The 14,211-nt window shown below is 40.7% G+C and overlaps 1 protein-coding gene across 3 annotated transcripts in view; it reads right to left on the bottom strand.

The window, feature by feature from the left end:
* Positions 1-14,211, bottom strand: part of LOC110500343 (myotubularin) — a 58,719-nt gene that overhangs the window by 18,027 nt on the left and 26,481 nt on the right. For all 3 annotated transcript variants that reach the window (XM_021577659.2, XM_021577658.2, XM_036957768.1), the window contains 5 exons: positions 4,933-5,043; positions 4,615-4,716; positions 4,253-4,336; positions 1,961-2,110; positions 1,530-1,715 (listed from right to left, as the gene is read on the bottom strand). In XM_021577659.2, coding sequence (XP_021433334.2) covers positions 1,530-1,715; positions 1,961-2,110; positions 4,253-4,336; positions 4,615-4,716; positions 4,933-5,043 — 633 coding nt within the window. The remainder of the gene's footprint in view (positions 1-1,529; positions 1,716-1,960; positions 2,111-4,252; positions 4,337-4,614; positions 4,717-4,932; positions 5,044-14,211) is intronic.

Genomic DNA, 14,211 nt, shown 5'->3' with positions numbered 1-14,211 from the left:
GAATAGAGGTCAGAGGTTAAGGTTAGAGAGTGATGTCATCATTCATGGACAAAAAAAATCACTGGCCCTGTTTGAATATTGAGAAAAAAATATAAGGGCCTTTTTGAGAACTTAAGGAACATCAGGTACTGCTGGAATGTCTACCAATGGCTTGTCCATCTTTTTGTTAGAAATTACACTGGTCACTCTAAACATTTATAAAGTATTTATAAACTATAAATAGGCCTTGTCTAAAGTGATTTTTTTATTTATCCGTTATTTTACCAGGTAAGTTGACTGAGAACATGTTTTCATTTGCAGCAACGACCTGGGGAATAGTTATAGGGGACTGGGGGGGGATGAATGAGCCAATCGTTAAACTGGGGATTATTTAGCTTCAGAAGCAAGCCAGCAGTGGTATGCAGGGTGGTATGCTGCTGGCTTAAGGACCTAGAGTTCTGGAAAAAATTAAGAGGCCACTGCAAAATGATCAGTTTCTTCGGTTTTACTATTTATAGGTATGTGTTTGCGTAAAATTTACATTTTTGTTTTATTCAAAACACTACGGACAACATTTCTCCCAAATTACAAATAAAAATATTGTTATTCAGAGCATTTATTTGCAGAAAATGGGTCAAAATAACAAAAACAATGCAGTGTTGTCAGACCTCAAATAATGACAATATTTTTATTTGGAATTTGGGAGAAATGTTGTCAGTAGTTTATATAATAAAACAAAAATGTTAATTTTTACCAAAACACATACCTGTAAAACTAGAGAAACGTATCATTTTGCAGTGGTCTCAATTTTTTCCAGAGCTGTATATTCAAAATCTTAGAAATGATCTTAGGAATCATAACATACTTTAAAAGTTGTTTATAAATGTGAATACATTTGTTTACTAACATTTACAAATGTGGGCGTAAGGTTTATTAAATGATGAATAAACTATTTACTAACCCATTATAAATGCCTTATTCCAAGGTGTTATTATAAAGTGTTACCAATTCCTCACTTGAGGGTATTCAAACAGGGCCATTAGTAAATGCTTTGGGCTTTTGATCAGTCTATGACACACACACACTGCAGGCACAATGTGCAGAGGGCAGCTAGCTGTTAAAAGCCTCTCACTTGGGTGTCAGACATTTTGGGATTATCCTCAGATTTCATATCAGTAGAGTCCAAACACACTCACACACAGTGTAGTTGTTGTGTCCTCTTAGCTTCTAAACTCTACCTCCTCGATTCTGACACCAGTAAACAATGTAGGAGACTACTAGCAAGGCCCTACAGTAGACAACAAGAGAATACAACAGCCCATTCTATGTGGATGTCTAAAAGACACCATCACCAACACACCTCCTTCCAGAACATTGCACCGTATCACTCTTTGTCTGTATGTAGCAAAGCTTTGCTGTGATGTAGGAGCTCACATAAAAAAACCTCAATACCAAAAGATTCCTCGCTAGCTTTTCTGTACATGTAAATAAAAAGGGTGGAAGTGTCCCTATATGATCCATTGACCCCATTGTGACCTTTGTCCCCTGACCTTGTTGGCAACGGCGTTGACGCTGGGCCGTGCGTCGTAGATGGTGAGCTTGGCAGTGCCGTTGGCCTCCCGGATCACGTCCAGGTAGCGCTCGTCGTCCTTGTTCCTCTTCCCAGACATCCCCACCAGGGGCTGGGAGCAGCGGCAGATAACGGCCTGGTTCTCACGGTGGATCCAGGATAGGACCTAGAGAGAGGCGAGAAAGAAAGACGCAGTGTTAGAGTGAGCGAGAGAGAGGGTTAGGTAAGTGGGGAGGTGGAAGATGGATGGGTGTGGGAGAGGGAGGGGGGTTGGGTGTAAGGAAGGAAGTAAGAGAGATAGAACACAGGGATATGATAGAGGGATAAAGAGATGGAAGAAAAGAAAGCGTGATAAGGTGAATAGAGAGGGCTGGAAGAATGTGAGGATAGGATGAGGAAATGGGGAGTTACCGGTATGCGTCCTCTCGACCGGAAGGTAGACACTTTCCTCAGGTCTTCCTCTGTAGCTTTGAAGGGAACCACCAGTATAGTGGGGTAGGTGTCACACAGCTCGTAGTTGTCATTGATGAACGTGATACGCCACTTGTCAGTGGGTAAGCCCTGGGGACCGGGGTAGACAAACACCCAATCAGAGAAGAGATTGCAGGTTGTGACTCGAAGGCATTATTGGTGAAGTACAGTACTACATCACCGATGACAGGATAAGGACAGTATTTAAAAACAGACTAAGTACAGGTAACACCAACACAAAGTGTCTTAATAGGATGTTGGCCAACTACTAGGCTTGGGCAGTATACCGTATACAGGGGTATTTCGAAAAAGCCACGGGGTGCTTTTTCAATTACCGTCAATACAGTTCAAAATACTTGACATTTTTTAATACATTTGAATATTTGTAGCTACTTTTTAAGTAAATACCTGCAGTCAACTTGTGCAATACATTAGGAGATAAAGAACATTGCATTCTTCATTTCACCTATCACATTATTATGTAGCTTACGTTCCAAGTCACGCGGTGTTTGTTTATAAGCACACAACAAGAGACCAGAGTCACTCACTGTCGTGCAGCATGCGCCTGGTGATTTAATTAAAGTATGGAACTCACAACTAAATGTTTGCCAGCTAGATATCTTATAACTATTAAGTTAACTGTCTAAAATATGCCAAATTCTTTGCAGTTGTGCATTTGGTTTGCTAATTTAGTCATTAGTTAGCTATCCAGCTAAGTGGTTAGCTTCTTCCAAAAAAATTCATGCATTCGCTTGGTAACAGTAGATAGTCCCCTCATGGATCAAGAGTCTTGCTGGCTAATATTTGTTTGGGGGTTCAGCAAACTGTGAGTAGCATTTTTGAGTTACTTGTATACTTGTACAGTTTAGTTCAGAAACTGTACAAAATGTTTGTTAGCATTCTCTATGAGGACTCCTTAGTACTTGTTAGCATTTCGTTAGCATTCTGGTAAGTGATGTTGTTTTGGCTTTGAATATTAGTACTTTTTAAACAAATACCTGCAGTCAACTTGTGCACTAGATAATAGATAAAGCAGATTGTGTTTACCATTTCGTCGTTAGATCACTTTATGAAGCTTACAGTTACTAGTTTCCGAAAACAGCTGTTTGAGACAGTCGTGTATGTTTGTTTACAAAGATGAGCAAAATGGGAGATTCGTGAGGTGAGTCACTCCTGCTGCACAACTTAAGTGAGGTGATTAAGTTACACTTATATGAAATTCACTACTAATGTTTGCCAGCTATATATTTTATAGCTATTAAGTTAACTATCTAAGATGTCCCAAATAAATTCTCACCAGCTGGGTTTTTCTAACTTGTTAGCAAAGTGACTAACGTTAGCTTGCAAGATCAAGCTTCTTGGTAACAGCAACAGAGAGGATCCCCCCTGGATTGAGATCCCTGCTGCCTAATATTTGTTTTGTGCATGCTGAAAACTGCATTTGCATAACTTTATGAGCTGGGTTTTCTTTCCTAGTAGTAAATGTTTGCATACACTCATTAGCATTTACCTTGCATCTGCTATGAGAATCCTTAGTACTTGTTAGCATTTGGGCCTTTTTAATTTTTTTACATTTACTGTATATCCCGGGATGGCACATGGTTTGAAGGTATAGAAATCTGGATACCACCCCCAAGCCTAGCCACCACGAGCCAGAACAGCTTCAATGCACATTGGCATAGGATTCTACAAGTGTCTGGAACTCTGGGAGGGATGCAACACCCTTCTTCCATAAGAAATTCCATCATTTGGTATTTTGTTGACGGTGGTGGAAAATGCTGTCTCAGGCGCCGGCCGCTCCAGAATCTCCCATAAGTGTTCAATTGGGTTGAGATCTGGTGACTGAGAGGGCCATGGCATATGGTTTACATCGTTTTCATGCTCATCAAACCATTTATTACCCCACTTGTGCCCTGTGGATGGGGGCATTGTTATCCAATGAGGGCATAGCCTTGGTAGACAAAATATATATATATTTTTTATACATGACCCTAAGCATGATGTGATGTTAATTGCTATTTTAAGTCAGGACCCACACTTGTGTGGAAGCACATGCTTTCAATATACTTCGTATCCCTCATTTACTCAAGTGTTTTTATTATTTTGGCAGTTACATGTAAGTGACAGAGTTAAAAGCTGTGACATTGGACCTGGCCCAATAGACACATAAACCCTATAAGACTTATCATAGCAATGTAATGACACATTTAATAAGACAATGATGAGGCTTACCTGCCGCCTGAACTCTTCCATGGGTTTGTAGACACTCCAGCCATTCTCTTCATATTTCTCCTGACTCAGGTAAGCAAACAGAAGCTGAGGGAGAGAGAGAGAATGTGATTGACTTGTCAATACTGAGGTTTTATTTGTCATGCAAACAACATGGGAGCGTTTCGCTAAGTAAACTGCTCTTTGTGAGTGATTGTTTGACTCTAATGATGTGCAAAGGGAAATAACAGGCCACCTCAAACTGACAAACTCTAATAAAGCACATGTCTTGTACAATTATAGTTGTTAAACAGTTATTAAAAGTGGTAATAATATCAGGTGAGACTAAATAAAAAAAGGTAGAAGGAAAAAAGGTGTGTACGTACCAGGCCGTGGGATAGTGGAAAGGCGTATCTAAAGAGTATATCGAAGATGTCTCTTCTGCTGTGGCCCTCTTGCTTCAGCGCAAACCTCAGGTTCCTCATGTCCTGTTGGGAGACACACACAACACACAAAATGTCAGTATAAAATAAATAGTTATCGTCTTGATGTTGTAACTTCCTGATCCAACACTGGAATTAACGTCTCTGAGCACAATGTTAAAAATAAATGAAATTGTGTTTCATTCCGATTATATCTGACAGACTAGGACTGAACCATTGTGTATAAAATAGGGGTGTCAGGGCCATGAAGAAGTATCTTACCTTGCAGGTGATGTCCAGCCCGTATGAGTTCTCCCCCCGACTAGAGGCTCCGCCCATCTTCTCCACCCGGCCAATGGCACCCAGCGGAACGTTCAGGGTCACCGACGGGTCCTGTGATGTCACAAGAAATAAAAAACATGTGATTGGTGCTGCAGTGGGTGAACTGAAATCATACTTGATATTGGTATTGAGAGGGCACAAACCATATAATTGTGTAATGCACTAAACTCTTGAATATGCTTTATGTAGACAATATTTAATATGCAAGATAGGGCATACTTATTAAGTAAACCCTTAGTAAAGCATAGGCCCATGTAGCAGGCACTTATTCGTATCACGTGCATCAGTTCAGAGTATGTGCATGTGTATAGAAGTAGTATGAAGTCAGCATATTGTTAAAGTGTTGTCAGATGTTGTATTACAGACAGTGGAGTATGCGTTCCAAATGGCTCCCTACTCCATATCTAGTGCACTACTTTGACCAGAGCCATATGGGACATATGGGTTAAAAATAGTGCACTACATAGGGAATAGGGTTCCATTTGGGACGTAGACCGGAGTAAAGAGCATTACTGCTGCAGTAGTGTCCCTGTAGACTGTAATAACCTACTCCATCACTGACACACACTCAATTACACAGACGCACATGCACACAGACTCACACACATACACACAGATGCACGAGCACGTGCACACACACACCACTCTCCCTGACTGATGATCTCCGATAGAGCCAACCTTGGGACCTCCACGTCTGTTCCATCTATCATTCTCTAACCATCCCTCTTCTCTCTTGTTCTCCTCCCTCCATCCCTCCGTCAACTTGTCAATGCCCCCATACCTCTCCATGGACCCTGGCAACTGGCCCCGGCAACATTACAACTTACAGAAACTGAAAACAATACAGCAAGTGCCCACGAAACTGTGCCAAACATTGGTGGTGCCAGGAGAAAGAGAGAGGGAGGAGGAAAGAGCGAGAGAGAGAGGGAGGAGGAAAGAGCGAGAGAGAGAGGGATGAAAAAGCAAGAGAGGGATATGGGATTCCCCACTTTTTGTTGTGTTGGAGATTAACGTCTGGTCTAAAACAGGAAGAATGAAAGTGAAAATACCAGAGAGACTGGATTACACTTAGAGGCACAATATTGCTTTATTTAAGAGAGTGTGGTTATACCTATTTCCAAATAACCTAGACAGAGCCAAGTCACACACAACTACACACAGACAGCAATAGCAGACACGCACAGTATTGTACCGCTTGACTAAGGGCCTCTTCTCACTACAACAGATTGCCTACAGTAAAAATCATAATAGCAGAGAAATGTTTTTGAAACAGCTGAAATGTATAATCATTTTCCTTATTATTTATTTAGTTTTTACCTGAAATTGCAGTAAAAGCCGGTTAATCTGAAATTGATGTCGTAGCTTTAAAAGTAATCTCAGAACTCCATTTATTCCATTGCAAAAGCAAGCAGGAAAGCAAGCAGCAACTCCCCAGTGAATTAACAACTGTTTTAGTCACAATGAGCTTTTTTGCATGTAGGCCTACTTATTTGCATGATATTGATGAAATGAAACATGGTTTGTTCTAAGCCTGGCTGAAAATCAATCTAGCTAGGTATTGTTCAGCTAACTAAATGTTAGGCAACTTAGCTAGTAAGTTAGTATTTTACATTTTGCAGGATGAAATCTTTTGAGATGCACCATCCAATTTTTAAATGTCCAAATAAATAATTAAAAAACAATACTAAATAACAAGAATAATAATGGCAACTACTGTCTAATAATAAGAGACAAAAAGTTGTAAAACTACTAAATAGGGCTACATCTAAAACTGCTGCAATTACTAATACAACTAATAAAACTAAGTACCTATAATATATTTATTTTTTTGCAGCTGCACATGAAGAAACTTTTAAAGTACTTGAAATGTTCCTCATTGACTGACCTTCATGTCTTAAAGTAATGGACTGTCGTTTCTCTTTGCTTATTTGAGCTGTTCTATAATGTTGGTATTTTACTACATAGGGACACCTTCTGTATACCTTGTCACAACACAACTGATTGGCTCAAACGCATTAAGGAAAGAAAGAAATTCCACAAATTAACTTTTAACAAGGCACACCTGTTAATTGAAATGTATTCCAGGTTACTACCTCATGAAGCTGGTTGAGAGAATGCCAAGAGTATGCAACACTGTCATCAAAGCAAAGGGAAGCCACTTTGAAGAATCTCAAATATAAAATATGATTTGTTTAACACTTTTTTGGTGACTACACGATTCCATGTGTTATTTAATAGTTTTGATGTCTTCTCTTTTATTCTACAATGTAGAAAATAGTTAAAATAAAGAAAAACCCTTGAATAAGTAGGTGTGTCCAAACTTTTGAATGGTACTGTATGTCACTTAAAATAATGTTGGACCTTCTGTTAAAATGACATTACTTTAAATGAACACTAAGGCCATGCTCCTACCTTCAACATGACAATGTTGTCATTGAACCAGTATTATTTGTGACCGGCCGCCTTGATTCGGTCTTAAGTAGCAAAATTTGAAATTGTGTTTTTTACATTGGATAAAAGCAGACACACAAAGCTACATTTGAGGAACAACGGGAAAGTAATTCTGCTTTGAAAGTTAATCAACTTGTAACCTCACAGAAAATAGCCATTTAATGTTTTGGTACCTACTGGAGAGCTCTTTGTCTACACCCATTCAGCATCGTTCACACCCTCTTTAGCTTTAGCTCCACCCATCTCTTTAAGGGTTGATCTGAGCGTTCTGTCCTAACAACAACAGTCAAACACCCAAGCTAACTGGCAAACATTGTTAAGACATGTTGCTAGCTAGCTAGGTAAACAATGAACCATAATCCCAACTCATGACATTACTACCCTGCTTGAATCTGCAGGTAACTAACCATCCAGCAATCTAGCTAACATTAGGCTATAACTAGCAAAGCAAATGGCTCTGAGATAATAATACAATTATACACATAACATTAGCTAGCGAGCCAGCCAGCTAACGTTAGCTAGCTAGCTAGCTAACAGTACACTAACTTGAAATGAAAACGACTGTCAAAATTAGAAACGTGTAATATCTGAAAATGTAGCTAGTTAGACTATCTTACCTGTATACATTATGAATGGTTGCTTCTCCCTGTCACAGATGCTATGGCTGCCCTTAGTTTGAAGAGTTAATTCAGAGACAGGTGTTTTCTCCATCTCCTAAAATATCATACTCTAATCCCAGTGATTTCAACAAGCGACGTTAAACAGGATTACCTACACATACTGACCAGCTCAAATAGACAGAAGCATGCGATATGGCAGACCAATCCGACTCATCTCTCGGCATGTCCAGCCCACCCATTAACTCAGCCAATCATGGCTAGCGGGAAGGTTGCTGCCTTTTTATGTGGCTAAACCAACTAAGCCCATAATTGAACAATTGCCTTTTAATAGAAAATAAAAAGTACACATTCAAATGGCTGCCCGGTGAAGTAGTGACCCGAGACAAACTAGCTTCCAGAAACAATTCACATTTAGTCCTTTATTACAACTATTGCATATTTTCTTGTTTTTATCCCATTTCCTATAAAGGGGTAAGGCGCAGGAGAAGGAGGCTGCTTTTTGGAAGTGGTGTGGAATGGTTGGCGAGCTGCGGACACCCTACCAGTTCCTGTATTGGCCATCAGAGCTACAGCATCCAATGCTACAAGGAAGAGCACAATGAAGCACCTGTGCATGCAGCAATGTGTTGAGGTTGTGAAAAGTCCTGACAGGGACATCAGACTGGCCGTGAAGAAGGTGCCCTCTGACCCCGTAGAGACATTTTTATGGTTGCTCACAATGTTGGAGTCAAATGGACCTGAGATCCCAAGAACTGTCCTATAGTGTAAGAGAATTGAAGACTGTTCTTTTCTTTTTCCACATTTTTTAAATTCTAAAATTGATTTAAAAAAGGGCCTTGGTCAGGGAGGTGACCAAGAACCCGATGGTCACTCTGACAGAGCTCCAGAGTTCCTCTGTGGAGATGGGAGAACCTTCCAGAAGGACAACCATCTCTGCACCACTCTACCAAATCAGGCCTTTATGGTAAAGTGGCCAGACGGAAGCCACTCCTCAGTAAAAGGCACATGACAGCCTGCTTGGAGTTTGCAAAAAAGGTAACTAAAGGCCTCTCAGTAAATGAGAAACAAGATTCTCTGGTCTGATGAAACCAAAATTGAACTCTTTGGCCTGAATGCAACCCGTCATGTCTGGAGGAAACCTGGCACGATCCCTACGGTGAAGCATGGTGTTGACTACATTTTGTGGTGATGTTTTTCAGCACCAGGGACTGGGAGACTAGTCAAGATCGAGGCAAAGATGAACGGAGCAAAGTACAGAGATCCTTGATGCACATAGCCAAGACAACGCAGGAGTGGCTTCGGGACAGGTCTCAATGTCCTTGAGTGGCCCAGCCAGAGCCCGGAATTGAACCTGATCGAACATCTCTGGAGAGACCATTGAATAGCTGTGCAGCAACACTCCCCAACCAACCTGACAGAGCTTGAGAGGATCTATAGAGAAGAATGGGAGAAACTCCCCAAATACAGGTGTGCCAAGCTTTTAATTTATATTCAAGTCAGTTAAGAACAAATTCTTATTTACGATGATGGCCTACACCGGCCAAACCCGGACGACGCTGGGCCAATTGTGCGCCACCCTATGGGACTCCCAATCACGGTCAGTTGTGATTGTGGCTTGTAGCGTCATACCCAAGAAGACTCAAGGCTGTAATCACTGCTAAAGGTGCTTCAACAAAATGTATGCGTAAAGGGCCTGAATACTTATGTAAATGTGTTATTTCAATTGTGAAAATAAAAAAATAACTGTATTTTGTAGATTGATGAGGGAAGAAAAAAACAATTTAATAAATGTTACAATAAGGCTGTAACGTAACAAAATGTGGAAAAAGTCAAGGGGTCTGAATACTTTATGAAGGCACTGTATCCTGTAACATGGAAAACAGCCTGTTGGGAGTTTCAAATAGTACAAGCTGCAAGCGGGTGAAACTGTTACAGCTCTTTTATGATGTCACTGTCACGCCCTGGTCTTAGTATTTTGCGTTTTCTTTATTATTTTGGTTAGGCTAGGGTGTGACATGGGTTTATTATGTGGTGTGTTTTGTCTTGGGGTTTTTGTAGGATTTGGGATTGTGGTATAGTGGGGTTGTCTAGAATAGTCTATGGCTGTCTGGAGTGGTTCTCAATCAGAGGCAGGTGTTTATCGTTGTCTCTGATTGGGAACCATATTTAGGCAGCCATATTCTTTGAGTGTTTCGTGGGTGATTGTTTCTGTGTTTGTTTGCACCAGATAAGGCTGTTTAGGTTTTCACGTTTATTGTTTTGTATTGTTTATATTTTATTAAACATGTATCGAAATAACCACGCTGCATTTTGGTCCTCCTCTCCTTCGATGGAAGAAAACCTTAACAGTCTGCATGGAGCAGCCAGAGCCGCCAGTATCACCCAAACATGACCGCTGTAAAAATGGCGCTACCTCATGCAACTACAATGACGTATGTCAGGGCAATTCAAGCCCTTTGGAGAGGCATGCTGGACAACAATTACAACCAAGACATAGGCTGGTGATTGAAGAGCATAGGTAATACCCGAGAGAGAAATTACATGACCTTGCACTTGAGATGGCACACAGGTGTTCATGGGAGTCTCAGTTTATGGCACATCAGCCAATGGATGGTAACCCTGACAAAATCATGGACAACATTCGGAGCACAATTGCCTTATGTTTCTCAGTTGAGGAAATGTTTCTGCTCTGCCCATTACTGACATAAGACATGCAATAGCCCTAGAGTTTATCATCAGAGGTTTTTGGAGATGATGAACACTTAAGTGATGATGATTATGATTCAGTGTTGGGACAACTTAAGTCTTGTGCAAACATGACTGTGTATATGTGGGGACTTTTTTCATGCTGTGTTGATTAATATTGTAGGCATTCTCATATATACTTAACACTTCAAAAGACTTAGGGTATGTAGTCTAGGATATTATTGTTGTGGAAACCATTGAGCTGTGTGGAATAGTAGAACGTATGCCATACACACACTGTAAATAAATACTTTGGCTTAAATATTTGCTCTAATACCCATTTTGAGTTATCTAAAGTACACTGCTCAAAAAAATTAAGGGAACACTTAAACAACACATTGTAACTCCAAGTCAATCACACTTCTGTGAAATCAAACTGTCCACTTAGGAAGCAACAATAAATTCCACATGCTGTTGTAAAAATGGAATAGACAACAGGTGGAAATTATAGGGATTTAGCAAGACACCACCAATAAAGGAGTGGTTCTGCAGGTGGGGACCACAGACCACTTCTCAGTTACTATGCTTCCTGGCTGATGTTTTGGTCACTTTTGAATGCTGCCGGTGCTTTTACTCTAGTGGTAGCATGAGACGGAGTCCACAACCCACACAAGTGGTTCAGGTAGTGCAGCTCATCCAGGATGGCACATCAATGCGAGCTGTGGCAAGAAGGTTTGCTGTGTCTGTCAGCGTAGTGTCCAGAGCATGGAGGCGCTACCAGGAGACAGGCCAGTACATCAGGAGACGTGGAGGAGGCCGTAGGAGGGCAACAACCCAGCAGCAGGACCGCTACCTCCGCCTTTGTGCAAGGAGGAGCAGGAGGAGCACTGCCAGAGCCCTGCAAAATGACCTCCAGCAGGCCACAAATGTGCATGTGTCTGCTCAAACGGTCAGAAACAGACTCCATGAGGGTGATATGAGGGCCCGATGTCCACAGGTGGGGGTTGTGCTTACAGCCCAACACCGTGCAGGACGTTTGGCATTTGCCAGAGAACACCAAGATTGGCAAATTCGCCACTGGCGCCCTGTGCTCTTCACAGATGAAAGCAGGTTCACATTGAGCACATGTGACAGACGTAACAGTCTGGAGACGCCGTGGAGAACATTCTGCTGCCTGCAACATCCTCCAGCATGACCGGTTTGGCGGTGGGTCAGTCATGGTGTGGGGTGGCATTTCTTTGGGGGGCCGCACAGCTCTCCATGTGCTCGCCAGAGGTAGCCTGACTGCCATTAGGTACCGAGATGAGATCCTCAGACCCCTTGTGAGACCATATTCTGGTGTGGTTGGCCCTGGGTTCCTCCTAATGCAAGACAATGCTAGACCTCATGAGGCTGGAGTGTGTCAGCAGTTCCTGCAAGAGGAAGGCATTGATGCTATGGACTGGCCCGCCCGTTCCCCAGACCTGAATCCAACTGAGCACATCTGGGACATCATGTCTCGCTCCATCCACCAACGCCACGTTGCACCACAGATTGTCCAGGAGTTGGCGGATGCTTTAGTCCAGGTCTGGGAGGAGATCCCTCAGGAGACCATCCGCCACCTCATCAGGAGCATGCCCAGGCGTTGTAGGGAGGTCATACAGGCACGTGGAGACCACACACACACTACTGAGCCTCATTTTGACTTGTTTTAAGGACATTACATCAAAGTTGGATCAGCCTGTAGTGTGGTTTTCCACTTTAATTTTGAGTGTGACTCCAAATCCAGACCTCCATGGGTTGATACATTTGATTTCCATTGATCATTTTTGTGTGATTTTGTTGTCAGCACATTCAACTATGTAAAGAAAAAAGTATTTAATAAGAATATTTAATTCATTCAGATCTAGGATATGTTATTTTTTTGAGCAGTGTATTTAGTGGGCAAAAATGTGACCCGTCACCCATAGTTACTTGTTCATAAAGTGAATTTTTAGATCTCCCTTTTCTCCTTCACTCGACTTCAATACATCTTCCATATTTGAAAACATTAATGCTCAGTAGATTGTATGACTTTATTGTAAATTAACTTTTTGTTGCCTTTATTTGCTGAAATACGTAAAAAGTATACTACTATAAACTTGACACAACTTTCCAAGTATAAAAAGTGTGCACTTTCCCCCTCCAGAGTTGGCATAGAGAATTGATAAAAGGCTAGGCTATAGCAGTTGTGATACTGTTCTTGCATTAGTGTACACATCACAGCCCATAAAACTTCTTCCTATTTAAGGTTTAAGACAGCAACAGCAGGAAAAATGTTAACAGTACATAATATTGTTAGTAAAAGTCATTATACAAATAAAATGGTAAAGAAAATGTACATACAGTACCTTCAGAAAGTATTCACACCCTTTTACTTTTTTCACATTTTGTTGTGTTTTTGTGACTGATTTTAAAATTGATTAAAAAGGTGCATTATGCAGAAACCGCTCTTCCATTTCCTGGTTTCAAAAATTCAAAATTGCTCGCCTAATTTCAGTATATATGACAAAACCAGCAGTCATTCAATCATTGTACCATCTAAACCGATGTGAAATATCTTTGAAGCTGGTGTTTAATGGTTGTGGTATGAGAACTGAGGATGGATCAGCAATGTTGTTACTCAACAATACTAACCTAAATGACAGAGTGAAAAGAAGGAAACCTGTACAGAATATATATATATATATAATTATTTTTGTGTGTGTTTTTTTGTTGTTGTCCTGAATACAAAGAGTTATGTTTGGGGTAAATCCAACACAACCCATCACTGAGTACTAGTTAAATAAAGGTTAAATAACAAAAATGTAATAAAAAATACCACTCCCCATATTTTCAAGCATGGTGGTGGCTGCATCATGTTATGGGTGTCATTGGCAAGGACTAGGGAGTTTTTTAGGATAAAAGAAACAGAATACAGCTATAAGCACAGGCAAAATCCTAGAGGTAAACCTGTTCCAGGCTGCTTTCCAACAGACACTGGGAGACTAATTCACCTTTCAGCAGGACAATCACCTAAAACACAAAGCCAAACATACACTGGAGTTGAAGATAACATTGAATGCTCCTGAGTAGCCTAGTTACCGTTTTGACTTAAATCTGCTTGAAACTCTATGGCAAGACTTGAACATGGCAGTCTAGCAATGAACAACAAACAGTTTGGCAGAGCTTGAAGATTTTTTAAAAAGTAATGGTCAAATATTGTACAATCCAGGTATGCAAAGCTCTTAGAGACTTACCCAGAAAGACTCACAGCTGTAATCGCTGCCAAAAGGTGCTTGTACAAAGTATTATCTGATATCTGTATTTCATTTTCAAATCAAATAAATTAGAAAACGTTTATAAATACATGGTAATGGGATATTGTGTGTAGATGGGTGAGAAAAAATATATATTTTGAATCCATTTTAAATTCAGGTTGTAACACAACAAAATGAGGAATAAA

This window comes from Oncorhynchus mykiss, chromosome 21 (genome assembly GCF_013265735.2).
Source record: "Oncorhynchus mykiss isolate Arlee chromosome 21, USDA_OmykA_1.1, whole genome shotgun sequence".
NCBI classification, from domain to species: Eukaryota; Metazoa; Chordata; class Actinopteri; order Salmoniformes; family Salmonidae; genus Oncorhynchus; species Oncorhynchus mykiss.
The sequence above is the reverse complement of the archived record's forward strand: the minus strand, read 5'-3'. Positions and strand labels throughout refer to the sequence as shown.